Raw genomic sequence first — 27,824 nt, 5'->3', positions numbered from 1 at the left:
TAAATGACAATTGTATTTTATGTGGGCTTCAGGTATGGCTGGATCCAGGAGCTCAGATACTGACATTAGGAGTTTTTCTGTTGCCATCTCTCCCCTCTGCCTCCTTATGGGCTGGCTTCACTCCCAGGTGGGTTTCTTGGGGAAGCCTGCATTCACCCAGCTCAGGGATCTCAAAAAGTGCCTATTCTATGGCTCATTCTCATTAGTTCAGCCCTGAACCTAACTAATCACAATGATCTAGAGAAGCTGTGAATCTCTGATCAGCCAGGCTGATGGAGACAGCTTCCTGTGAAAAAGGCTGTTTCAAAAAAGAAAACGGGTTGCTTGTTCCCTAAGAAGCGAGGGTGGACAATGGGTCAGCGAAACCAACGGTTGATGACCACCAGAAAATTCTTCTCTTGTTGTATTCACTGCTGTGTTCCCAAAACCTGAAGCAGAGCTTGGTACAAGGGAGGGAGTGATAAATAGTAGTTAAGTCAGTACCAGGGTCAGCTCTCCTTGGTCCTGAAATGTCTCTTTCCCTGGGGTCCAAAGCTGAGTTCCCCTGAGCTAAAATCAAGTTGACAGCAGGGCTGCATTCCTTCTGGAGTCTTCAGGTGAGAATCTGTTTCCTTGTCTTTTTTGGTTTCTAGATGAGCTTCAGGTATGGCTTGATCCAGGAGCTCAGACACTGTTATTTGGAATTTTTCTCTTACCATCTCTGCTCTCTGCTTTCCACTGAGTTGGTTTCACTCCAAGGTGGGCTCCCCTTTCTTGGCAGCAACCATGTTCCCCAGTAGTCCTTGCACATAGCCCCTTCCTCCATCTTCAAAGCCAACTATGGCCAGTTGGGACTTTTCTCAAACAACAGTGTTCTGGTTCTCTGCTTCTATTATCACATTTCATTTTTTGACACTGGCCTTCCTACTTAAAAAAAAACAACTTTTTAATTATTTTTAATTATAATAAAAGATGCAAAACATAAAAGTCATTTAAAGCATTTTAAGTGGCCAAATTCTTTGACATAAAATACATTACCGTGTGCCACTTTCACCCCTATCAATTTCCAGGCTATTTCATCATCTCAAATCCAAAGTCATATTTGTTTGGTAATAACACCCCATTCCCTCAAACACTACCTTGCTTTGGGTCTCCATGAATTTGTTGGTTCTAAGTATTTCATGTAACAGAAATCAGGTAGGGTGCACGGGTGGGTCAGTGGTAGAATGCTTGCCTTCCCTGCGGGAGACCTGGGTTCGATTCCCGGACCATGTACCTAAGAAAAAAAAAGATCAGATAATATTTGTCCTTTTGTTTCTGGCTTATTTCACCCAATATAATGTCTTCCAGCACTTCACTTTCTTTTCACAACTGCATAATATTCCATTGCATGCATAGACCACATTTTGTTTCTCCATTCATCCTTTGATGGACAGTTGGGTTGCATCCACCTTTTAGCTAGCGTGAATAATGCTGTGATGAACCCTGCTGTACAAAAGTCTGTCTGAGTCCCAGCTTTCAATTCTTTAGGGTTTGTACCTAGGTGTGGAATTGCCGGATCATATGGTCATTCTATGCTTAATTTTCTGAAGCGCCATCTAACAGCAGCTGCCTCATTTTCCATTCCCACCAACAACATAGGAAGGCTCCTCTTTCTCCACATCCTTGCCAACACTTGTTATTTTCAGATTTTTAAATAATAGCCATCCAAGTGGGGATGTGTGATGTGGTACCTCCATTTTTCTTTCTTTATTATTATTTTTTTTGCATGCGCAGGCACCGGAAATCGAACCCGGGTCTCTCCGGCAGGTCAGGCAAAAACTCTGCCACTGAGTTGCCCCCGCGGCCCCGCCCCCTCCATGGGGTTTTAATTTGCATTTCTTTTTTTTTCTCTTTTTTTTCTTTTTTTACATGGGCAGGCACCGGGAATCGAACCCGGGTCCTCTGGCATCATAGGCAAGCATTCTTGCCATTGAGCCACCATGGCCCACCCTAATTTGCATTTCTTTAATGACCAATAATGTTGAGCATCTTTTCATATACCCTGTGGCCTTCTGAAGATCTCTTCTTTGGAGACGTGGCTATTCAAATCCTTGGCCCAGTTTTTATTTGACTTGTTTGTCTTTTTTGCTGTTGACTTGCGGGGAGTCTTTTATATATTCTGCCCTTATCAATATATGGTTTTCATCATATAATCAATGTATGATACTAAGCCCTTATTGATATATGGTTTCCAAATAGTTTCTCCCACTCTGTAGGTTGCTCTATCACTTTCTTGATAATTCCCTTCCTGCTTCCCTCTTAGAAGGACCCTTGCGGTGACACTGAACTCACCCAGGTGATAGAAGAGAAATATTCCCCATCTCAGGACTTTCACTCAATCCCACTTGCAAAGTCCCTTTTGCCGTGTTAGGTACCATATTCGCAAGTTCCGAGGATTAGGACACTGAGATTTTGGCCATTATTCTGCCAACCACAACAGGGCACCAGGAGATAGTGACATTCATTCATGCCACAAACATTTATTAAGCGCCTACTGTATACCTCAGGTGCTGGGGATACAGCAGGCAACAAAACAGACAAAAAATCCTGGTCTTTCTGGTGCATAAATTCTAGTCATAGAGACAGCCAGGCAACACAATGAATGAAGTAAACAGAAAACAGCCTGTCCAATGGCTAAGAGGGAGGGTCTCCTGAAGAGATGGCGTGTGAACAGTTGGATTAGAATCTCAGGACCAGAGTCACCTAGTGCCTCACAAATAACATGACAACAGGGGGAGTTGACAGCAGTGTTACGAGACAGCGCTGAGCCCCAGCGTGCAAAAGTGATCCCTTTGGCATTTCCTTTCCACCTTTCTCATTTTATCTGCAAAAATCTCCAGTGGGGGGCTGGGGATTTTGTAAAGCCTCTTCCTTTTGCTAGGAAAGATGCATACCACAGGACCACCGGCAGTGAGAGGCAACTTTAATTGTACTTTCGGTTACCTTCTGTCTCTGGCAAGAGATGCTGGTTTTCCTTTCACTTTTGTGGTTAAAAAAAAAAGTTTTTTTTGTTTTTTTGTTTTTTTTTTTAAAGAACAGAGTGAGCTTTGCACATGAGTCTTTATTGCAGTATTAGTCACAAGAACCAAAAGGTGGAAGCAACCCGAAGGGTCCATCAGGAGATGAACAGAGAAACAAAATGTGGTCCAAGCAGACAATGGAATATTATTTGGCTAGAAAAAGGAATGAAGCTCTGATAAATGTGACACATGGATGAACCTCGAAAACATTATGCTCAATGAAATAAGCCAGACACAAAAGGACAGATATTGTATGATCCCGGTTGTAGAGAATCTACTTTCTGTCTTGGCAATAAACCATTTCCTAGAGACAGAGTGTAGCCAACAGGTTACCTCCTGGCCAGGAGACTGGGAGGTTAATGCTTCATGGGTACAGAGTTCTTGTTTGGAGTGAGGAAAAACTTTGGAGTTACTGGTGGTGGTGGTGGTAACACAGCTTTGTAGATGTAAATTAATGCCACTGAAGGGTAGATTTAAAAATGGTTAAGATGACACACATGCAGACATTTATTAATGTTTCAAATGTGAGTGGGTTTCAAGGAATAAAGTATTTGTGAAATGGGAGAAATGGAAAAGGTGAGAAACCAATGGTACAGAATTGGGAGGTGTTACCTTTTCATTGTAAAAGTGGGGAAACGGAGGTCCAGGAAGGGAAAGGACTTCCCCAAACCACAACCCATTGGGTGGGCTGAAGGTCTGTCTCCTGGAGGTAGAAGGCATTCCATCACCTCTATTTCCCCATCCATCTGTGGGCAGGAACTGCCCCCTCACCTCCAACAGGTGAGGAGATGCTTGATGAAGAACTCCAAGGAACAGCATCCCAAGCAGAGGGAATAACATGTGCAAAGGCCCTGAGGCTGGACATGCTTGGAATGTTGGAGGAACAGCGAGCTGGCCTGTGTGACTGGAGTGAATGAGGAGAACAGAGGGAGGGGAGGGCAGGAAAGGGACGGGGCAGGCTGTGCAGGGTCTGCTGGGTCATGGGGAGGCTATGGGCTTTTAACCCTAGGGTGGTGGGAGCCATGGAGGGCTGTAGGAGGAAGAGCGACGGACCTGACTCAGGTGCTCATGGGCACTCAGAGGGCGCCGTCTGCTGCTGCAGGAGAGTGGATTGAAGTTGGGGGGCCTGTGGGTCGTGTAATGGCAAAGGAGAGACCAGTTCCAGCTCTGTTTCTAACATGCTGTGTTTCCCCAGGCAAGTGCATTCCCTCTCTGGGCTCCATTTCCTTATCTGTTAAAGGAGGACTATAACAGCGCTTTCCAGTGGGGATGTGGTGGTGACCTGAGATCATGCTTGGAAGGCGCTTGTTGCTCCAGATTCAGCCAAGTGTGGGGCTGCTGAATTACTGCTTTATCGGGTCAGGATTTGGCTCACACACGCTCTGCAGGGTGAGAGGATGAGCTCAGAGGCACCCCCAGCTCAGGCTCCGATGAAGTCACCCGGACAGTTGGTTGAGTGCGAGGACGGTGGTGAAAATAGATTTCCCACCTGCGCCTTGTGCCTCCCAGAGAGGTGATGATGAGCAAATCAGTGGGAACAGCACAGGTAGTTGGATACCACCCTCAGCGCATTGTTCTGCCTGGAGCCTCATCCTGCAGGAAGCCCTCCTGGATTGTTTCAGCCCTCTGGGTTCTCCCAGGAAAGTGTCGGATTGGGGTGGGCTCTCATGGAAATGTGAGGCTGAGAGGCTGGCCAGGACAGTCAAAGAGGATGGCAGAAGAGCTTTGAGAATGAAGGTGAGAGCACTGGACTGGGAGTCAGGCAGATCCGGGTTCAAACCCCACCTTGGAGGCTCGCTTGCTCTGTGACTAAACAAGTCCCCACAAAACTGGGGAGGACAATCTCATTTAATTGCTTCACAGACATTCAGTGAGCATCTCCTGTCCTGTGTTGGGCTCTGGGGGCATGGTGGTGACCACAGCGGACCCAGCCCTGCCACCTCCCAGAGCTCTCTATCCAGCGGGAAAGACAGACAGGCCACTGGGATTAAAACACAAGATGATCATGACCTAGGGGGGCCATGTGGGGCTCTGCACACCCCAAAAAGGCCCTGATTCCTTTATTAGGTATCATGGAGGATGAGCCATCGAAGGTGACCCCTGAATAGTTGTTCAGGGGTTAGGACCTTGACATGGGTGGAGACCTGGAGGTGAGAGAGAGGACATGGAAGAAGTTTCTGGTGGGGTGAAGGCCAAGTCTTCCTGGAGAATGTCAGTGGTAATCATGCAAGGCTGTGGGACAGATAAAACAAGAATACCCTCCTACAAGTTTCTAGCTCATAATAGCCCCTATAATTTTGAGGCTGTGAACTTCCCAAGGATGAAGACTGCATGTCTGTTCTGTCCCTGGCAGCACCTCTAGCTAGTCCAGGGCCAGGCACACAGGAGGGGCCCATTTTACATATGATAAAGTTGAGGATCAGAGAGTGCAAGTGCTATTTCTGAAGTCACACAGCAGGTAATTGGCTGAGCTAGAATCTGATGACAGTGAACATTTGTTGAATGACTAAATGATGCTGAGTTCATGGTGAGGCTCTACTCCAATGGATCTCCTTTGTGACTTCCTTTCCTATTGGAATTAAATCTCAGATCCTGATTTTCACAGCCTCTGTGGATTTTCCAACTTAAATTTCACTCCTCCCCTGCCACCCTGCTTCTGCCATCCCAGCCATTATGAGCTGCTTGCTATTTTCACACCTTTGGGCTTCTGCTAATGATATTCTCTCTTCCTGAAACATCCCTCTTCTCATTTACAAATTTTATTGTCTCCTGGAAAACTCCTATTCAGCCATCAAGACCCCAGCTCCAATGCCCCCACTTCCATGCAACCATGTCCACCCCAGACTCTCACAGGTAAAACCTTCACACCCTTCTCTGCTCCCTGAACTCTGGGGGTTTCTTGAGGCTCAGGCGTGGAGGCTGAGGCTTTTCCAGGTCTGGCACACAGATGGTGCTCAATCACTATATGCGGAATGAATGAATGGATGCATACATGCAGGCATGGGGAGGTGCCAGGGTGGGGGTAGCCAGAGCCCTGATTTCCCTGCCTGGGCTTCCCACAGGCACGTTGTGCCCTTGGAGCTGGCCGAGCACCCAGGGAGCCCCACGACAACTTGGCATGGTAGGGACTGCATGACTAGCCTCTGTTGACAGATAGAAGAAACTGAGACAGGCTTGGAGCTGAGCCAAACTGGATCCAGGCCAGCGTGATTCAAAAGTTGGACTTTCTCCTTCAGGGAGCTGCCTCGCCAGCTGGGCAGGGGAGAATATGACGGGCTGTTTGGTGGAGGGACAGAAGAAGCAAAGGAGTGGCTATGCATCCTGGGAAAACTAAAACTAAGAGGACACGTTGTGAGGATGGTGGGGTGGGCTGGGGGACACATGGGGAACAGACCCCAGGATAGAAGGTGGAGGCTGAACCTATTGGAGCTGCTGCGGGTTTTTCAGCAGGCGCCGATCCATTCAGGGCCCGGGGACCTCATTGTTCGACCTTGCAGCTCTTCCTGGCAGCCGTGGGGTCACAACCATAGAGGGAAGCAGGTGGCCTAGAGCAGGGGACAGAGGAGATGGCCCCCTAGGGTGGCTCCAGGAGAGAGTGGAAGCTGTGGGTTTCCCAGATCAGGGACCCAGGAGGTAGCACTTAGGTGGTTTCAGCGCCTCTCCATTGACACCCCCCTCACACAACCCCTCTCACACCTACCTCCTCTCCACGAGCTCACCCACACCCAGCTCTGCCTGGCTACAACCTTCTCAACATCCCCAACAGCTTCTCCTCCAGCCACAACCCCCGGTGCAATTGGGGCATGTCATCCCAGGACCCACCCCCACTCCTTCCCCACACCTGCCTCTTCCCTGGTCTCCCAGCCTCTATGCCTGCTCACTGTTGGGGCCACTAGATGGATTTTCCACCACCCTGATCTCTTCCTTGCTCTAACACCCTCCATGGCTCCCCATTGCCCTCAGGACGAAGTCTAGAGTTTTATACCCAGCTGTAGATACCCTGTGGGGCTCTGTGTTCTGATCTGGTCAGCAATTCCCCTTCCACGCTCAGAGCTTCCCAATCTCAGCACTTTTGTTCACGAGGCTCCCCCTGACTGATGTGCCTTTTCTTCATCAACATGATGGGCATCTGCCTGGCTCACCATATGCTCGTGCCTCATGCCTGTAGCCTGGGAGCTCCTGGGGAGCAGGGGACAGAAATCCCACACATAGCAATAACTGGCACCCGTGCTAGGCACTCACACTGGGTTACTCACCTCTCTCAGCCCATCTTGGCAACTGCCCTCCAAGGTGGATATCAGAAGTTCCACTTACAGATGACGAGGTTCAGAGTGGACCTCTGAATTGCCCAAAGTCACCAAACCAGGCCAAAGGCAGTTCCCCAAATACACCTAGCATTTTTGCCCTCCAGGCCTTTGTCCTTGGCTGTTTCCTCTACCTGCATCTTCACTTGACTGTCTCCTGCTCTTTCTTAAGGGTCTCCACTCAGGTATCACCATCCAGGGAGCCCAGGTGGGGTCACATCCCTCATCTGGACTCCCACAGTTGCCTGTGTTCCCTATCACAGCTCTGATATCATTGCCTGGTCATGGGAACAGCAGGTCGCTTAGTGCAGGGATATGAGCCAGGCCTCCAGAGAACCCTTGACACTGAAGTTTTGCAGTTCTTGGAAGTGGGTGCTGTCATTGCACCCATTTTCCAGATGGGGTCACTGAGGCTCCAAGGAGTGAGAGGTTTCCTTCTGCCAGGCATCTCAGTTGGATGGGGGGGGGAAGGCTCAGTCAGTATCCTCAGAGGCAACAGTAGATCAGGCCACTCCCTCCTCCCCAAACACACCCACCCACCCACACGTGCATGTGCATAGGCACGCAAACACACACACACACACACAGGGACATTTATCTCCCCAGACGTCCGCCTCCCACACGCAGGCCGCCGGCTGGCGTCTGCAGGGCTGACAGTTGTAAATACATCCTCCCGCAGGGCCTACTCGCTCCTTGGCTCCTTGGCAGGGCGCTGGAGGCAGGGTGGGAGGAAGATGGGGCGTGGGGGGCAGGGGAGGGTGGACGCGGGGGAAGGGCGAATTGGGGGGGAGGAGATGCCCTGCGCCCTTAACCCCAGGTTAATGATGAAAGGTCCCCGGGGTCCCCCACTGGCGGCTCCATGGGCCCCTCCCCCAGCCTGGCCCGCGGTGGGGGGCTGAAGCGAAGTTCAACCCCAACTCCCGTCTCCCTCTCTGCGCCCGCCCACCCACTCCCTTCCACTAGAGGCCTAGGGAGGGGGGCTTGGAGGACAGACAGATGGGCTGAGGACAGACGGATCGCGGGCACGTGGGAGTCACAGCTGGGCAGGGGGAAGGGACAGTCTGGCCACCAAGACCAGTTCCCTCGAACTCCCCCAGCGAGGGGAAGCCGCGGGGCTGGGGAAGGCGCTGCGCAAACGCCCCCACCCCGCCGGCCGCTGGGGACGGGGGTCCCCATTGCGCAGGCGCCAGGCCGAGATCCTTCCCCCCCACCCCGCCCCTGACCCCCGCCCCCGGCCCCGAGAAGGGGGGTCGCACGTCTCCGGGCCCACAACCCCGCGGGGTACAAGGCCTGGTCTCGGAGTGCGAGTGACTCTTGGATCCAGAGTCCGTGGTGACTTGGACGCGGGGAAACCCCGCCCCGCAAACAGATCCAGTCGGCCCCGGCCACGCTTTCCCGGGATAGCGAAGGCGCCGCCAGCCGGGCTGTGGATGCAGAGCGCCCCCTGCCGCACAGGGCCGGCATCGGCGCAGCCACGCGCTCCCGAACCCCCAGGCGCAGCCCGGATACAGGGCCGAGCCTTGATCCTCGCTGAGCATGGACACCGGGCTGAGCCCGGATCCCGGCTGAGCCCCGACCCCAGGCTGAGCCCCTGATCCTCTCTGAGCCCGAACTCCGGGCTGAGCTCTTGATCCCAGTTTGATGTCTGACTTGACTAAGCCATAGTTTCCAACCAAGTCCCCATCCAGGCTGAGTCCTAGATCCCGACTGAACCCCGACCCTAAGCTGAACCCCAACTCCCGAGCCTGCACCCCTGGTCAAGCCCTGATCACCACCTTTCTCCACCACCTCGCTGAGCCTCGGCTTTCTCGTCTATACGTGGAATGGAGGATCAGGTGCCTCCCAGGCCCCAACCCAGTGGGGGAATCCCCAAGGATGTCAGGGCCATTCCACCTCTGGCAAGCTCCTCGCTGTGTGACCCTTGCTGTCCCTGAGCTTTGATGTCCTAATCTGTGAAATGGACACTTCTAACCCCCTCACAGTGTAGTTAGGAGGATTCATTGAATTAATAGCTGTAAATCGCTAAGAATGGAAGCCTGCACATAATAGGTGCTCAGTAAATAAATTTATACATTTATTTATAAGCACCACCGGGCACTTTTTATTATGTGTCTTATCTGAGGATTGGTAGGTCTTACGATTTCCACATCACAGATGTGGGAAACCGAGGCTTGGAGGAATGAATGTGTGGACAAAGCTGAGTTTGAACCCACCTCTGTCACACCCGCACCTGCCTGCCTGACCCCAACTCGCTGAGAACTATTCGCCTTGGTTCGATGACTTACTATAAACAGTCTCTTCTGCCACCCCTATTAGCACCTCTGATCCAAAGAAACGTGACTCCTCTTTAGTCTGGGGCCCGGGGGTCTATGATAGTAGTTCTTAACCGGGGATGGGGGGGGTGTGGGGGCATGACATTTGACCGTGTCTGGAAACATCTTTGGTTGTCACAACTGTGATTTCTGCCCCCAAATGCAGACGGTGCTGAAGGTGAAACAGAGGACAGGACATGACTGTGGGTGGAGGAGGTGGGAGAGGAGGCTGCCCCGAGGGTCGCCGGGGAGAGTGGGCAGGGAGTTGCCTCAGAACACTCCCGGTTCGAATCCTGACCCTGCCACTTTCTGCCTGTGTGACCTCAGGCAAGTCACTTTCCCTCTCTGGGCCTCAGCTTCCTCACCCAAAACGGGAATAGGGGACGTTTTATTTATTTTTGCATTTATTACATTGGAAGCAGGAGGCCTCGGCACAAGCAGGTTGTCAACAAAAGCTAGTCTGGGTGCCTGGAGGAGGTGGCCCAGGCAGCCACTTGGCGGTTGGGGCTCCAGGGAGGAAACGAGCAGCAGGGGCGGTGAGAGCCTCTCCTGGACCCCGTTCTCAGCACTTGCAGCTGCATCCTCCAGGGCCCCAGCTGTTCGCCGCCGCCCATGACCCTGTCCCCTAGTTCCTTCCCACGGAAATCGATGTTGGACCAGTTTACCAGGCGGTCGCCTCAAACTTCATCCCAAGCATTGATCTGTACCCCCAGAAGACTCCCCCTACATTCTTAAGGGGCGCCCAAGTGAATCTGATGTAGCATTCCCTGGGGCCATCCTTTGAGAAACAGGCTTCTGCCCAGACTCCTATATACTCCCAGGCGGGTAAACTGAGTCCCAGAGAGAGGAAGGGACAAGTTCGGGGCCACGCGGTGGCATTTTCTGTTTTAGCTCTCTTTCGGTCCGTCTTTTTGGCACTCTCCCCCTACCTCCGGCCTCTGTCCGCCTCTGACCCTTACCTCCTTCCTTCCCCTTCTTCGGCCTGCGCCCCACCGCGGCCGGCAGCACCCCGCATCCGGCCCCCTCGGCGATTCCGGAGGAATTCCCCCACCCGCCCCGAGCCGCCTGACTCCGCCCACCAAGGCTCTGCCCCGCCCCCCATGACGGCAACCTGGTCCCGTTGGCGTCTTTGTACGACGCCCGCGCTGTCATTGGCTGGACCTGAGCCCTTGGCCCGCCCTCGGTCGCATCTTTGGCCTCTTCCTCATCGGCGGGGGCGGGGAGGGGGCGTGGTCTCTCCGAGGGGCGGGGAGAGGGCGCGGCCGTCCTGCCCGCCCCGCCCACGGCCTCCCGGCGCGAGTCCCGCTGCCATCACAAAGGCTCCCACCTCTCTGGAGGCGGCTGGACAGAGAGCCCCGGCGGTCAGACCGACGGACCGGCCCCGGAGTGCAGGTGAGCAGTGCGCCCCCCATTTCTGCGCATCCCGGGGAGCCAGCTGTCCTTTGTCTGTCTTTCCCGCCCCCCCCCCCGCCATGCCCCTCACCCCCTCTATCTTTATTCTTGCCTCAGTTTCCCTCTTCGTTTCTCATTTTCCCTTCGCTGTCTGTCACTTTCTGGGAGCATGGGTTGGGGCAGACAGAGTGGACCTGAGTTGCCCCCTACCCCACGGCGTCCTGTTCTGGAACCAGCACCCACCCTCCGGCTTGGGGACTTTCCACCCTCGGGAGGGCAGCTTGGCGAAGGTGTGAATGTGCGAGTGCCCCGGGCTTCTGGATGGGCCAGGGAACCGGGTGAGCCAGGGCCAGAACCCCAACCCCCGCCCCAGTCTGGCAGGGGACACTCCCCAGGGGGGCTTGGCCTTGGTTTTGCCAGCTCTGAACTGGGGCTGCCCCGTCGAAGTAATTGGCAGGTGTTCTGATTTACATCTGCCGCCTCTGGGCCTTTTTCTGTAGGGTCTAATTAGGTGCATTTCCCTGGGAGGGTAAACTGAGGCCCAGAAAGAGTCCAGTGAAGTAGGAACACAGGCAGAACTGGGACCTGCTGCCCGTGTCCCACCCCCTCCACCCATCACCACCTCCTCCATCCTGGGGGTGGGCGGGGGGCAGCCTGCCAGCAGCTGTAAACAAGCTCCCGGAGGAGAGGTCACTTTGTGAGCACATCAGAGCCCAGCTGGGGCAGTTCAGCCAGTGTTCGGGAGCTGGGATCACCGACTCAAGACAACCTTGCTGACTCCCTTGGACAGGGGTTCAGTTTTCTGAGCCTCCATTTCCTTGTCTGTAGAATGCGGATGGACAGAGCTCCCAGGCGGGGCTACTTGGAGGATTCAATACAGAAATGAAGGCTCTTGCCTGCCCCTGCCTGCCCTCCACTCCTCTGCTCTCCCGGGCCCTTCTGCTCCTTGCTTTTCCTCTAAGGCTTTCAGGCACGGGCCTGCCTCAGGACCTTTGCATCGGCTGCCCGTACCCTCTCCCGCCCTGGCAGGTCTGCGGGCGCCAACTTTAAAACACAACCAGCCGCCTGGGTGGGCCGGGCCGCCGGGGAGCTGAGCCTGGGAACTGCCCAGAGCGGGGCCTCGGCTGGGAGGGGCGGGGGCGGGGCCGCCGACGCTGTCACCATGGAAACGGAGACAGAGCGGGCCGCGGCCCCGCGCACACCTGGGCAGCACTTCTCCTGCTCCATCCGGGGCAGAGGCTGCGGCGGCCTGGGACACCGACAGTCGGTGAGTGCCCCTGGGAAATGTTGGGGGAGTGGAGGCCCATGAACCCCACTCTGTTGGTGGAGTCGGGGGTGGGGGTGGGGGAGGGGGGCGGATCCCTGAGAGGACAAGTCAGGCAGGGGCAGTTTCCAGTGTCCCCTTCCCATTGTGCAGTTGTGTTGTCTTGGGAGGAGGTGCTCAGGCACCCCCTGAGCCTCAGTTTCCCCATCTGCAGCATGGGCAGGTGAGCGGAGGGTCCATCCAAGGGAGTGAGGAGCCTTTTGGTCACTTGAGGATTGGCTGTGGCAGTCCTGTAGGGCCCCCTGAAGACAGAATGGCAGCTGTTGTTATGGAAAGGCCCTGCCCTGAGGCGAATGCTAAATAAGGACTCCACCTGCCCCAGGTGTTGAGGCTCAGTCCCAAGGTGTGCCACTCCCCCCACTCCCCCTCCCCCAGTCCCACCTGCCTAAGTTCTAATGGAAGCCACTCTGGCAGGGTTCTGGTGATCTAAAGCCCCAAGGTAGGGCCTTGGGCCTTCTCCATGGTCCAGGCCTCAGTTTCCCCATCTTTCAGACCCGGAAAAGGCGTTGAGATAACTCGGGAGGGGGGCTACTTTGTGGGGAATTCTGCAAGTCTCAACAGAAGTCCTGAAGGCACCGAGAAGGGGGAAATGGTAGATGTTGGCTCTCAAACCTTCCTAAAAAGCCTCTTTGGATCACTGTACTTTGGGGTGGGCTGTGGGAGGGGTGCAGCAGGCTCGAACCTTAAATTAGCAGTGGGCAAGGATGAGGAAAGAACCGTCCAGGGCGCAGGGCTGGCTTCAATCTCAGTTCTGCCACATCATTGACGTGTGACTTTAGGTAAGCCCCTGTCTCTCCACCCCCCGACTCAGTTTTCCCCTCCGTAATAATCCTGTTTTGCAGGTCCATTATGACAACTCCATGGTAAGGGTGTGGAGGTAAAAAGCCTAGTGGGTAGTGAGCGCTCCCTGCAAAGGTCATTAATACATGGTGTCGTGGTCCTGGGGGTGTGGGTGGGTGGGAAACATTTAACCCCCCCCATCCCAAACCTGGGCAGGACAGGCAGGCCCGGAGGGGTTCACCCTGCTCTGCTGCCTGAACTTGCCAATCTCTGCCTCTTTCTGAGCCTCAGTTTTCCTGATGGAATAATGAGGTCCTTGGACAGGATCCTTGACTGTGCCCCTCTAGTGCCAGGAGGTCATTTATTCATTCAATGAACAGTTGCTGAGCAGCTACCCTGAGCCAAACCTGGTGCAGGGCACAGGGGACCCGGCAATGACATTGGACAATCCAGTGCCTGCCCTCACTTGGCTCACAAACTAGGGTTGGGGAAGATGGATGTCATTACACTTAGTTATAACTGTGTGAATACAGTGGATGAACAGATGGATAGAGAAGTTAGTTTAGATGGTGGGGGGAGGTGACATTTGAGCTGAAGCCTGAATTACTTGAATGAAACAGTCATGCAGAGAACTAGGGAAAGCACCTTCTGGGCAGAGGGCATAGCCTGTGCTAAGGCCCTGAGGTAGGACCAGGCTTGGCATGCTGGAGGAGCAGCGAGGAGGCCTCGCTGTGTGGCTGGAGTGGAGGAAGCAAGGGGGAGAGTAGGAGGAGGGGAAGGCAGGGAGGGGACGAGGTAGGGCGTGCAGGGCCTGGGGGGCCGTAGGGAGGACTTGGATTCTTCCCCCGAGGAAAGTGGGAGCCATGGAGGGTTGTAGGCAGAGGAGGGACAAGTCCTGACCCGGGGACCCACAGGCTCCCTCTGGCTGCTGTAGGGGCAATAGGCAATGGGGTTGTAGGTGGGAGTGGGGGGGACCACGGTGGGGGAGTGAAGGGGGGAGAAGTGGGAGGAGCCGGGGTTCATTTAGGGGTTGCATCCACCTTCCTGCCAATGGCCCCAGCTCTTAGCTTAGCTGTTAAAGATCACTTGCTTGGGCTGAGCTATAGCCTGCACTGCCCTTGTCAGCAGAAGAGTGGGCCCCAAACCCTTTTTCCAGAAAATATGACCATGGTTGAAAGCGTTCTTTCGCCTACAGCAGCCTGGCCAGCAGCAGGTTCCTCCAAGGGCTCCAGGGAACCCAGTTTAAGAACCATGGGCACTCACCCCATCCCAGGCAAGCGGGATCCATTTATAAAAAAAGGCGCTGACTCGTGGGCTCTGTGTCGCGTGTCGCGCCGGTGGCCGTGGGGACATCAGCCAGGGCAGGCACAGGCCTGGGGGTTCCTGGAGATCCCGGGGCCACCCTTGGGGCAGCCGCAGCCAGGGTTGGAGACAGGAGAGAGGCAGCGGCCGGCTGGGACCTGCTGAGCTGGTCCATCAATTATTGACTTTCCCTTTGTGTGGTGCATGAAGAATTCATGGGGCAGGAACCTGGCTGGTCCCACTTGCTATCGTTTCGGGAATTTTGCAAGGCGGTTGTCAAAACCCGGCCATGATGAAAAATGACAGATGGTCAACATATACTTAATTAATTATATTTAAAATGAAGGCAGGGATAGTATTCATCCGTGAAGGAATGAAGCACGGATGCATGCCACGATGGGGCGGGAACCTTGAAAATTCAGGAAAAGAGCCCCCTGCCATAGGGTCCCATTTATAGGTAATATCCAGAAATTAGCAAACCCATAAAGACAGAAAGGAGATTTGTGGTTGTCGGCAGCTGGAGGGAGGGCAGGGGACTGTGGGGGTGACAGCTGATGTGTACCAGGTTTCTTTCTGGGGTGATGTAAATGTTCTAAAATCGATCAATTTAGAACCACAAACCAGCAAATTGTACACTTGAAAAGGATGATTTTTAAGATATTTGAATAATTCCATACCAAGAAAAAATCGGAAGTGATAAATATGAAAAACGCCAAACTTTTGAATTATTTTACCGCATTTTACTATTGTCCGTGCGCTTAGGTTGTTTTCTTCTATTGTATCTGTTTGGTGGAAATGGGGCCACCATACCGGGTGCGTCTTTCCAACTCCAAGTTCATTACATCACACGGGGAGCTTGAAATTGGCCAGAGGGTGGAATTGACATCACATAAATAGGCAAATGCTACGAATCAGGGCTTGCTTTATGATTTCGTTGATTGTCTAAAATGGGAGTTGGCAATTTTTTTTCTGTAAAGGGCCAGATAGAAAATATCTTTTGGCTTTGATTGGCTTAACTCATCTCAACTCTGTCACACTAGCCTGAAAACTGTCAATGACATAATACATAAGTGTACACATACATAAATACATAATATATAAATGAATGGGTGTCGCTGTGTGCCACTAAAACCTTACTCGCAAAAACAGGCAGCGGGCCGAAGTTTGCCAACTCCTGATATAACGTAAGAGAGTGATGATGAAAATGTCAATAATGCAAATTAAACTTAAAAGGGTGCCAATTTCTATAGTCTTTATCTTGTGAATAGCAGCTCCCCAAATAAGGAAATACCCTTCCAGGATTTGCCAATGGGTTCAGCCGACTTTGCTCACATCACTGATGGATGAGTGAAGTCCTCGCATCTGTCTTCCTTATTTCACTTGAGTTTTATTAATGTAAAGGAAAACGTGAACTAACCTTCCTATCAGAGCTACACTCGTCTGTCAATTGCAATTACAGGGCACTGCAGATTCAAGTTTGATAAGCATCACAAAACCATTTGAGGAGAATCAATTGGCTATGTGGGATTTACAATAAAGAATATTGATTTATTTTTTTAATTTGTAAATTGCATCGTATTGTTACGGTGAGCCCCCCCGGGGCAGAGAACATGACAGGGGCAAAGCTCGGAAGCAGGAACAGCAAGGAGGCAGCAGGAGATGAGGTTGTAATCCGGGGGGTGGGATATTGGCAGGGGTGATTTGCCTTGGTGCCGAGTTTGGAGTTTCTTTGCCTCTGCTTTGTCTGCTGCAGATACAGAACAGATCGGTGGCTAAGGCGGGGACTCTGGGATCTGGGGATGAAGTTTGGACTCCAAAAGACACATGTAGGGGGTTGGCAGAGGGCAAAAGTCTGAGTGGGCAGGAGCCCAGAATTCCCAGAAACAGTGTAGGGGTGGGGTGCAGCAGGAGCTCTCAGAGCCAGATGGGAAAGCTGCCCCCAGGGGTGCGGGGCTTGTCTTGGGACTTGGTGGGGAGAGTTTAGGGCCCAGAGATCCTGGTGGGGGTTCCCTGGACGGGTGTCCGGGAACGGGACTGCAGGTGGGTCCTCCAGGGGTTGGGCAGGGTCTACATCTGCCATTTGGCCTCCCCTTGGATCTTTGGGTCATGGCTGTCGTCTCTCCAAGGCTCCCCCAAAGAGGGGCATTCGGTTCTTTCTCGTGTGTGTTTTTTTTTTCATGGCTTCGCAGAGCATGTCGAAAATCTGGGTTTGTAGGTTAAAAAGGAGCCAGGGTCGGGGCTGCCAGGGGCTCTGGTCATGGTGGGCATCAGACCTGGCTTTGTCTAGGTGCTCCTTGGACAGGAGCAAAGTGGCTGGGCTGGACTCACCGCCCTGGGGAGCTCCTGCAACCGGGGCTCCTGGGGTGGGGTGGGGTGGTCTCTGCCCACTGTGGGGGGTGGGAGGCGGGGTCATGGACAGCTGAGAATCCTCCCCAAGCTCTCCCCGACTTTGATGACTTTGGGCAGGACTGGGTTTGCAGCAGTGGGGGGGTAGGAAGCAGGGTTTAGAACTAGTGGGGCCAGGAGCTCCTGAGGCACAGTCAGAGGTCCTCCCCCACAGCCTCGAGGCCCTGCAGGACCTTCCCCTGTCCCCTCCCTACCTTCGTCCCCTCCCTCTCCCTCACTTCAGCCCCATGAGCCCCCTTTCTGGTCCTCCAACACCTCAGGCCTGGTTGTGCCTCAGGACCTTTGCACGGGCTTTTCCTGGCCTTGAATCAGACCCAGCTCCAGGGTGAGGTCTTCCTTCCTCCCTGGCGAAGGTCAGCTGCCTGTCGCCTACAGTCGCTTTCCCATGTCTCCGTCACCCTTTTATCTCCCCCTGGGATTATCCTGTGGGTTTGTACATTTACTGGTTTCTCTCGCCTCCTCCTTCCAGCAGGAGCGAGGACACCTCCTTGGGGGGGCCCAGATGTCCCTCCACACACTCCTATGGGGGCAGGGAGCGGGGTGACAAATTCTCCTTGACATGTAAACCTACAGGTGGGGTTTTCGCACGATTTTAATATTTAGTGAATATTCCTGGGCAGTGATGCCCAGGTAAATCGAGGGAAGATGGAGGTTTCTCTTGCTGGGAATTTATGGCTGTGACTTTATCATGAGTCTGGACTGATGGCTTCCCTCTGTCATCCGGGGAGGTGGGGCCTGGACATTTAAGGAGGGAGACTCTTTTTCACCAAACGGGGATTGAGCATCTACCTTAGTCCCAGCAATGTGGAAGTGGTTTACAAGTATCAACTGGTGTGGTCTTTTTATTATTATTATTTTTTAATTTTATTTTATTGTGTGTATGTGTGTGTGTGAGAGATCCTTTTTATTTTCCATTTATGTTACAATTTGGGCCGAATCCTGATTTTTAGTTTTTTTCTTTTTCAATTTATTTTAACATTTAAAAAATGAGATATAAAATCCACGTAGTAAGGGGCACAGATCGTAAGTGTTCGCTCGATGAAATATATATATGCATGTAAATAGCTCAATTATACATGCACACACACACACACATATTTTTGAAATGGAGATATGATTCCCATACCATAAAATGCATCCTTGTAGGTGTACAATTCAGGGGATTATAGTATGCTCACGGGGTTGTGCAACCATCACCTTTGTATCATCCCAGAACATTTTCATCACCTCCAAATAAAAACCCCACCTCATTAGCTATTACCCCCCATCCTCCCCTCCCCTGGCCCCTGGCAGCCGCCAGCCTCCCCCCTTTGTCCCTGTGGATTTGTCTGTTCTGGACATTCCAAACCAAGGGAATCACACAATATTTGTCTTTTTGTATCCAGCTGCTTGCACTCAGCATCATGTTTTTAAGATTCATCCACATTGTAGCGTGAATCAGAGCTTCATTCCTTTTGCAGTTGAATAATATTCCATTGTCTGGAGGGAATCACGTTCTGTTTATCCATTCATCCGCTCAGGACATTTTCCCATTCTTTGGCTATTTTGCATCACGCGGCTGTTGATATTCTTACATGAGTTTCCTCTGGACGTAGGTGGTTTCCATTTCTCTTGGGTAGATCGCTGGGGACAGAATTCCTGGGCCATATCGTAATTCTGCGTTTTGTCTTTTGAGGAGCCACCAGACTGTTTTCCAAAGAGGCTGCCCCTCTTTCTCTAAAGCAGAGGGTGTGGCTGCCGATTTCTCAAAGCCCAGGCCCTCCCTGAAGCTGGTAAACAAGGCCCTCCAACATGGAAGGCTGGGGCCCAGAGAGGGACGGAGCCCTGCCTGGGGTCACACAGCAACCAAGATGGGTTGGAAAGACTGGGTTTTGGCAGCTGTTTTCCAAAGAGGCTGCCCCTCTTCTTGCTAAAGCAGAGAGTGTGGCTGCCAATTTCTCCCTGTCCTCGCCACCCCTTGTGACGGCCTGTCGTTTTCATTCCAGCCATCTTCACCAGGCATTTGGATTTGCATTGCCCCTCGGGTAGGCGGAGACGTTGAGCATCTTCTCACATGCTTATTGGCCATTTGTGTATCTTCTCTGGAAGACTGTTGCATGGATTTTAGGGAGATAGAGTTTACCGGCCATACAGATCCCCCTTGGAAAACGCACAGGTTGGTCGTTTTTAGTGTATTCATAGACTCGGGCAGCCATCACGTTCTATGGCCTGTTGCATATGGATAGGCTCATATGGACACACAGAATGTGGAACATTCCAGACCTCCCCCCGAAGCCCACTTTTGTGTCTTGCCCCTTCCTTTTCAAACCACCTCCACCTACCCCACCCCCCCACCCCCCACCCCCACCCAGACCCTGACTGTTGTCACCATCTATTCATTTGATTTCAAATTGGCAGGTGGAGGGAAGTGACATTGTCTGTGAATTGTTTCAAGATAGTACCAGCCAGGGGCCGAGGAGCTCCCCAATTTTTAAATTTTTGTACGCTGTACGGCAGGGTCACATTGCATTCTTTTTCCGTGTGAGTATCCCAGTACTGCAGCACTGTTTGTTGAATTTTTGACCAGTTCGTTTTTTTGTTTGTTTGTTTGCTTGCTTGCTTGTTTGTTTTTTGGGAAGTGCATGGTCCGGGAATTGAATCCGGGTCTCCTGCATGGCAGGCGAGAATTCTATCACTAAGCTACCCTCACACAACCACCTCCCCAGTTATTATTTTTTTTTAATTTTTTTAATTTAATTTTTTTAAATACTAAAAAACGCCTAACAAACGCAAACATTCCTATTTTGATCATTCTGTTCTGCATATATAATCAGTAATTCACAATATCGTCACATAGTTGCATATTCATCATCATGATCATTTCTTGGAACATTTGCATCTACTCAGAAAAAGAAAACGAAAACAGAAAAAAATTTATACATACCATACCCCTTACCCCTCCCTTTCATTGATCACTAGCATTTCAAACTAAATTTATTTTAACATTCGTTCCCCCTATTATTTATTTATTTTTAATCCATATGTTTTATTGGTCTGTCGATAAGGTAGATAAAAGGAGCATCAGACACAAGGTTTTCACAATCACACACATTGTGAAAGCTATATCATTATACAATCATCTTCAAGAAACATGGCTACTGGAACACAGCTCTACATTTTCAGGCAGTTCCCTCCAGCCTCTCCACTAAATCTTGAATAACAAGGTGATATCTACTTATCTACCTCCAGGATAACCTTCCACTCTGTTTGGAATCTCAGCCTCCCCAGTTATTTTGTAATAAGAAGGCGGCATGGGGTCTAGAAGGCCAGGAATTCTGGGAAGGAAGAGACGAGGTCTCTTTCGGTCACCTCTTTGTACCTGAATCCTAGTAGACAGTCGGCGCTCCATAAATGCTCACTGAGCAGAGGGATAAGTTCTCAGGCCAAGCCCTTGAGCTTTTAGGGGGCTTTTTTGTTTTTGTTGTTTGGTGGGGGGGACCCGGGCAGCACCTCGACAACCCCTCGGCCCGCCCGTGCCCCCCGGGAAGGGCTGAAGTGGCACCTCCAGGCTGGCGGACCTGGGTGAAAACAGTGGTCAGGAAGGAAGGCTGAGGTTTATTTTGGTCCCTGTGACCTGCTCCCCTGGTATCTCCTCTGGCTGCTTCCGTGGGGCCATTTCTGGCAGAACAATGGGTCGGCGGGGAGGAAGCGGGGGCTGCGCAGCTGGGCTGGTCCCAGGTGGTGGCAGGTCTGGGGGGCGGCCGGAGGGGTCGGGACCTCTGCATCCGTTTTCCTGCGGGGAGCCCAGGCCCTTCCTGAAGCTGGTAAACAAGGCCGTGCAACATGGGAAGGTCGGGGCCTAGAGAGGGACAGAGCCCTGCCTGGGGTCACACAACAACCAAGACGGGTGGAAAGTCTGGGTTTTGGTGGCTCTTGGGGGTCCAGGGCCCTGGGTCCCAGCCCTGGACTCAGGCTAAGGTCCCCTCCTCTCTGCGCTTCAGTCTGCTCATTGGTAAACTGAGGAGGCTGGTCTGAGTACCTTGGGAGTTCCTCTTGACATCCTTTCTCTCAAGCAGTCACCAAATACTTAGGGCGCCCCTGTTGTATACCAGGCATTGAGCCAGGCATCGAGGACACGGCGCGAAGAAGTCAGATGCAGTCCCTTCTAGCACTGTCGGGGAATGCTGGGGGGGCACCCAGGAAGGCCTCCAGGAGGAGGTGGCTAGGAAGCTGCAGGTTGAAAGTTGAGCAGGAGTTAGCTGGATGAATAATGGAGGGAGGAAAGATCCAGGAACAGGGAACAGTGAGAGACGGAATGTTCTGGAGAAGCTGGCAGGGTGGAGAGGAGGCAGGCCGGCATCTGGTGTTGGGGGAGTGGAGGGGTAAACATTCCCTAATGCCAACTGGCCATCCTGAAGTTCCTTCTCTTTTTTTCCACAGTATGTGTCAGAGAACTAGGTTTGCATGTTCAGAGAGAGCTGAGGTGGGAGGCTGGATGGTGGAATTCCAGGCACGGTTCCTGGGTCTTGCCTGGGAAAGGTTTATAGTTGGGGGGTTGCTATGTCACCCTGGGCTTCTGTCCCAGGATGAAGTTGGTTCTGAGCTTCCCCATTTTACAGATGGGGAAACTGAGGCATCTGGAAATTATGTTGTATGCTTAAGAGTTCAAAGCCAGGAGTGAGCCCTAAATATTGGAGCTGGTTTTGTCATAGTTGCGGGTGGCTCACAGACATGAAGTGGGGGAGGCGGAGAGACAGTGTCTTCTAGGGGTAGAGAGTTTGGGAAGCAGAGGTATGGGGGGCGGGGGACAGACTGGTTTGCAAGTTCTGCTCTGTCACCGTATTGCTGTGTGGTTTTGGGGAAGTGGCTGAGCTTCTCTGAGCCTGTGTTCTCTTCTGCAAATTGGGCCACCAGCCCTTAACCAGGTGGAAATGATGAAATGGGCACAGGTCTCCAGGATCAGGGCCTGCCATGTGGCGCTGAGTCAGGGCCTGAGGGGTCCAGGGTCTGGTGACTGGGGCCGGGGGTGGGGAAGACTGACCCAGAGGCCCCAAGCCTGCCCTGACCTCTGAGGGCAGGCGAGAGGGCGTCTGAGGGTTGGGACTCCTCTGGGGTCTGAGCTGGCACAAAGACGGGCTTTGTGGGGGCAAACGGGGATGAATGGGCGCCCACAGGCATTCCTGGCCTGGCCTGGCTGGGGTGGGAGTGGATTCTGACCAGGACCCCGGGCAATGGGTGAGGGCTGGAGACTTGATCCCAAGGTTCTCTCATCTCCCCTCATTCATTTAGCAGACTTTTCTGGAGCCTCTGATGACAGAACAGCTAAGGAATCAGAGCCCATCCCACCTGCCTGGTGGTCTGGGACAGAGATCAAGGGGGTGCAGAGCTGTGAGGAGGGTGACGCGCACTGGGGGAAGGGACGCAGAGGAGGGTCCCCACTTGTCAGCCTGAGTTCAGGACTGGCTTCCTGGAGAAGGTTGTTTAGGCAGGGCTGAGGGATGAATCTGCATGGGGAAGGGATTCAGAGGCCAGGGCATTGAGGGATGTATAGGAGTCTGCCAGGGAAGAGGCAGGGGCCAGAATGAGGTGTGAGGACTTGGTCCTGGCAGCCAAGAGGAACTGCTGGCAGGTTTTCAGCAGATAAGGGGTATGCCCAAATCTGCAATTTAGGAAGAATTCCAGAGCTGTGAGAAGGAGGCCTTTTAGAGGGGGCTGTTTCAGACTTTGGGAAATCTGGCAGACCACAGTGGCTAGAAGGATAAAAAGAGACATGTGTGGACAGACAGACGGGCCTCAGCATCGGAGGCCTGGCCACTGTGCCCCTGGAGAGCTGGACTGCTTTTCACATTGTCCCCAGGCCTTTCCTGGACAGAAGCTGTCACAGATCAGTCTCTTCGTATTGGAGGAATCATCGGAACCCAAAAATGATCCCCCATGAACCCACTGCCCACTTGGCTTATCTAGGCCTTAACCTGCAGGGACAGTGAGGCTGGAGGGATTGGTACTAGTACCTGGGCATCTCCACCCTGAATGTCCAGGGCCTGGGGCTCAGGACCTCCATCTCATGGAACTGTAGTTTAGGGATGGAGAACAAGAAATTGAACTTAGGGGAGAGAGAATTCTCTAACTCACATTGGGATAACTCACCCTGAGCCCCTTTTCAACCCACAGTAAGATATGCTGGGTTCTGGGGGCTGGTGCCAGGACAGCTAGGCCACAATTAGTGGGATTTAGAAGGCTCTGCCCCAATTCCATCATTACACATTAATTCCTTTGACTGAGACTTTTTGTTTTTAAGAAACAAATTCCCTAGGTCCCTTAGGTTCCCTTGGGTTGTCATGTCTTCAATGTGAATGTGATTTTTTTCACAAGCCTTTCCTATGTAGGTATTTCTGCATCTTTTTTTCAAGGGAGGGAGTTTGTTGGTGGCAGGTGGTGCATGGACAGGGTGGAGCAGAAATAACTATATCTGTCTCTTTATTGAGCATGTACTTTAGGTCAGATGTTGTTCTAAGTGCTTGACCTGCATTAACTCATTTAGACTTTGTAAGAACCCTAGGAGATGAGTTCTGTCCCCCATTTTACAGATGGGGAAACTGAGACACAGAGAGGGTTGAGAAGAGGCGGAGTTGACACTGAAGACGCCCGGCTACAGCGTTTTTTGAGTTAACCTCTCCAGACTCGGCCTGCACAGGTTTCCAGACTCCGCTCAGTGTCTGGGGTCCTGCCTGGGGGGACCCCGTCCGTGGGGCGGCGACTCGCCCAGGTGAGCCAAGGAGTTGGACTGGGACCCCCTCCCCCATGCTGGTGACCCTGTGTCTGTCCTCAAGACCCCAGGCAAGGATCAGACACGAGCAGGCTGGGGGTCAGGGAAAGAGCTCAGAGATGGACAGACAGAGCGTGTTGATTTGGGGTTCCCCCACCTTTCCTGGCTGTGCCTCAGTTTCCTCTGTAAAATGGGGTCACAGAGGCACTGCCCTGCATCTCTTTGCTGGTGCCCGGGCCACCTATGGTTGGCCTCTGCAGCCAGCGAACACCTCAGTCCTCTTCCTTGAAGACCTCCAACACAGGAGGCCTCTGATTTAGAGAGAAATCATTCATTCCAGATGCATTTATTAAACACCTACTGCATACTGGGAGCTTCCTTAGGGAGTTCACAGCCCTTGTTTGTTTCATCCTCACTAGACTCCTTGGGGTAGGTCCTATCATACCCCCCACCCCACACCCAATTTCACCAGTGAGCCCCGAAGTGGAGGCCCCCAAGGTTGGTGGAGCCAGGTGGGGTCCCCCTTCTCTGACTGCATGAGCCCCCGGCATCCCCAGCACTCTGCACCCTGCCCCACCCCCACCCATGGTACCCCGTATAAGCCCCTCCCACTCTACCCCCTCCTACTCCCCTGGTGCCCTGCCTGCCCCATCAGCTCCCTCCTCGCACCCCACCACTTCTCATGCTCGGGATCCTTTGACAGTCTAGGGCAATGGCTGGGGTTTGTGGAGGTTTCTAAAGTGAGCAGCCTGGCCTGGTCTTGACAAGGCCCCTGAGCTCAGGCAAATGTCCTCCCTAGGCCTGTCGGGACCCCCGGGGGGAGGAGACAGGGGTAAGGGGAAAGGTCGGCCGCCCCCCTGCGGCTGAGTCCCGAGGCATCAGTTGAGGCCCGGTTCTGGGGGAGCTGCAGCCTCGCGCTCACTGGCCTGCTCTGGTGCCGTCTGTGGGGTCTGCCGGGCAGCGGGGCAATCGCTGGGCACCTGTCCCCCAAGTCTGGGAGACCCAGGTCCTACTGTACCTTCTCCCTGTGGCACCCTCCCACCCAATCACCCCAAAGTCCCTCCACTGCTCGCTGGTCCCTGCACAGCCTCCTCCCTGGGCCCCTCCGAGGTCCTGCCCGTGCACACGGGATACGCCCCCGCCTCCCTGTCCCTTCCTGCGGAGGTCTGCCCTGCCCCCTTATCTCCTGGGGCCCCGGGTGGCAGGTTTGCATTGCCAGCAGTTGCAGCGCTGCTCTCCACAGCGCGCCCAGCCTCTGCACACAGTAGGTGCTTCACAGGAGGGATGCTGGTGTCCTGTGTGGTCCCCAGCACCCAGCCAGCCCCGGGTCATACAATGCAGGGCTGCGGGTGGCTGGTGGGGGTGGGGCTGGGAGTGGGTGGCGTGGGGACTGACAGCTGCATTGCACCGCCCTCCCCCAGGCCCCATGGACACCTTCAGCACCCAGGGGCTGGTCCTGCAGGCCCAGAGGAAGCTCCTGAGCAAGGTGGCGTCCAGGGCGCTGGCGGGCGTCTTCCTCGATGACACGGGCAGCGCAGTGCTAGACGAGCTGTACCGCGCCACCAAGGAGTTCCGGCGCAGCCGCCGGGAGGCCCAGAAGCTGGTCAAGAACCTGGTGAAGGTGCTGGTGAAGCTGGGCGTCCTGCTGCGCGCTGGCCAGCTGGGGGCCGAGGAGCTGGCCCTGCTCCGGCGCCTCCGCTGGAAGATGCACAGCCTGGCCATGACCATCGTCAGCTTCCAGCAGGTGGACTTCACCTTCGACCGGCGCGTACTGGCCGCCGGCCTGCTTGAGTGCCGGGACCTGCTGCGGCAGGCCGTGGGCCCGCACCTGACCGCCAAGTCCCACGGCCGCATTGACCACGTGTTCGGCCAGCTGGCCGATGGCGACTTCCTGGCCGCGCTCTACGGCCCGGCCGAGCCCTACCGCTCCCACCTGCGCAAGATCTGTGAGGGTGTCAGCAAGATGCTGGACGAGGACAGCATATGAGGCTGGGCTGGCCAGCTGGCTGGGGCGGGGGCGGGGGGGCTCCTCTGCTGGGAGAGGTCTGTAATTATTGTTTTTTCATATTTTTTTATTCTCTTTTCTCCCAAACTCCCCTTGGCAGGTGAAGCCTCTTTGCAGAGGTTTTAAAGGCGTTTGGTGGTTCCCGTCCTTCTCACTAGGGGATGAGGAGAGGGTTCGGGGTGAGGGGAGGGGCTGCAGCCCTGCTGGCCCAGGGACTCCCCCGAGGGTCCACCTGGCCTGCAGTTGGCCTGAACTACCTCCACCCCTCGAGCACCCTGTGTGCAGTCTTCGGTGGGGGCTGGCCCAGTTCCAGGGCCACCCCATTTTGGTTGGAAATGTACAAGCCTGACACAGGGGCAGGGGTGAGGGCATCTCTGATGTGCACATTTTTAAATTATAATTTTGTGTTTGGAAAACAAATAAATCCCGGCTTTAACTCAAGATGGACAACTCTCAGTGTCTAGGGCACCCAATATAGATGCAGAGAGGGGTTAGGGGGATGTGCTTGTGATTTCTTTCTGTTGCAAGGGGTATGGGTTTCTAGTTTGCAAAACACAGCTGTAGGTCTCGAGGGGTCAGCTCAGGAAGGTTATTTTGGGTATCTGCAGGGGATGGAGGAGAATGGTGATGTTTGTTTTGCTGTATTTGGTCTGTTGAGGGCAAAGTTTGCAAATGGGAGGTGAGCAGGCCATATTAGAGAAGATGGGTTTGGTTGGCCCCATACAGCATTCGAGGCGTTTGGAATTTGTTGCCGACACTTTAAAAGGAGGAAATTTCACGTGCAAATCTATTTGGAGATTTGGAATTGATAGCTCACTAGTTCAGGCCACCTGGACCTACACTGTCTCCTGGCAAGTCAGGGGAAGCTGCGTGGGGGTGGCCTCTGGCTCTGCTTTGCCACAGTCCCCACCATTCCCTTTTGCCTCCACCTATTCTGCTTCCCTGGCTGATAGATGACAACCCAGTTTCAGGGCAGCCTTTCTGTGGTCGAAAGGCCTGAAAGGATTCCCTGAAAAGGCCAAAGGATTCTGAGAGCCAGCTGCTATTCCCTCCATCCCCAGACTTCAAAGGCAAACGTATCCTCTCATCTCCAATCAAGAGACAGTGCTTCACAGTCGAGCACAAAAGTGCGCTCTGGGTACCCCAAGGAGCCCCAGATGAAATCCTGCGCCCTGGGCTTTGCTGACGGAAACTATTGATGTGTGTGATTGTTTGTCCTTGTTCCCTGCTGGGCTGTCCCATCTGTCTCGACTCTCATAAATTAGAGATTTAATTAAAAAAAAAATAAAGGCACCACAGAACAGTTTAAACAAACGTGTGAGCCTTTCACCTATATCAGGTGGGACTGGTGATTAAATTGCCTGGTGTTGACTGAAGAGTTTTCTCTTGTCCGTCTGGAGATTTTGCCTTTCAAGTTGAGGTTATATGTGAATGCGACACTTCCCTGGGCCCACGTGACAAGCTCAGTTTTCTCACCTTCTGGGGCTGGGGTGATAGAATATGGAATTGCGGGGCTAGGTTTTTGCACCCCTGAACCAGGGCTGGTTTCATCTCCTCACCATGATCACAGCTGCCAGGGTGAGGGGATCCCAATTTCCTGGTTTTGCTATAAGCTGCCTTAGGATGTGCCTTCAGGCACACGAGGGGGCAGAGGAAGCTTCTCGGGGGTCCTGAGACATCCAGCAGCATCCAGCATCCCGCTCCCCAGCTGCCCTGCATCCTGGATCCAGGACAGGGATTCCCAGGGGGACGTGGTTCCAGCAAGAGGCAGACAGCAGAGGGTCGCTGCTGAGACTCTGGGCCGAGTACAAGGGGTGCCGGGGTGGGGTGGGGGGCGCAAACCTGTGCACGCCTCGTCTCGGCGCCCAGGCTCCATTTGCTTTGGGGTCAGGAGGCCCTTCTCTTGGGCCCCCTGGAGCCCCCAAGTTGGGGCCGGCGACGTCCCTGGCCGTGGAAGGGGTACCCCACCTCCGTGATTCTCCCTGGGGATGACCTTTCTCACCAGGCGGCACCCACTCAAGGTTAAGGCTGCTGAGGGTGTGTTTATAACACGCTCAGGCCCACAGCTCCGCTCTCATTACCTACTCCGCTCTCTGCACCCCCACACCCTTCCCCTCTAAATGGCCAAGGGCTCCTACACCAGTTACGGCTGTGGCCCCCTGCTCACTTCTGTAACCAGCGTCCTCTGGCCCGGGCCTGCTTCTCTGGGGAGT

The 27,824-nt window shown here is 53.5% G+C and overlaps 1 protein-coding gene and 1 long non-coding RNA gene across 6 annotated transcripts; one reads left to right on the top strand and one right to left on the bottom strand.

The window, feature by feature from the left end:
- Positions 1–463: 463 nt before the first annotated feature.
- LOC143650366 (uncharacterized) lies at positions 464–10,899 on the bottom strand. Its single transcript, XR_013159537.1, has 3 exons — positions 10,617–10,899; positions 1,119–1,255; positions 464–903 (listed from the first exon to the last, which is right to left on the bottom strand). It is a non-coding gene; the product is annotated as an uncharacterized LOC143650366 (long non-coding RNA).
- Positions 10,900–10,935: 36 nt separating this feature from the next.
- On the top strand, positions 10,936–26,052 carry TNFAIP8L1 (TNF alpha induced protein 8 like 1). 5 transcript variants are annotated; one of them, XM_077121084.1, is made up of 5 exons: positions 10,936–11,049; positions 18,847–19,016; positions 19,259–19,381; positions 23,428–23,606; positions 25,028–26,052. In XM_077121084.1, exon 5 carries the CDS (start codon positions 25,033–25,035, stop codon positions 25,591–25,593), a length of 561 nt encoding a protein of 186 aa, XP_076977199.1. In that variant the 5' UTR covers positions 10,936–11,049; positions 18,847–19,016; positions 19,259–19,381; positions 23,428–23,606; positions 25,028–25,032; the 3' UTR covers positions 25,594–26,052. The 5 variants fall into 5 exon arrangements, with proteins under 5 accessions (XP_076977199.1, XP_076977197.1, XP_076977198.1 ...); XM_077121082.1 differs by lacking the exon at positions 19,259–19,381; XM_077121085.1 differs by lacking the exons at positions 10,936–11,049; positions 19,259–19,381 and adding an exon at positions 12,202–12,316.
- The last annotated feature ends 1,772 nt before the right edge of the window (positions 26,053–27,824 follow it).

The sequence above is a fragment of the Tamandua tetradactyla genome, chromosome 11 (genome assembly GCF_023851605.1).
Source record: "Tamandua tetradactyla isolate mTamTet1 chromosome 11, mTamTet1.pri, whole genome shotgun sequence".
In the NCBI taxonomy this organism is placed as follows: domain Eukaryota; kingdom Metazoa; phylum Chordata; class Mammalia; order Pilosa; family Myrmecophagidae; genus Tamandua; species Tamandua tetradactyla.
The sequence above is the reverse complement of the archived record's forward strand: the minus strand, read 5'-3'. Positions and strand labels throughout refer to the sequence as shown.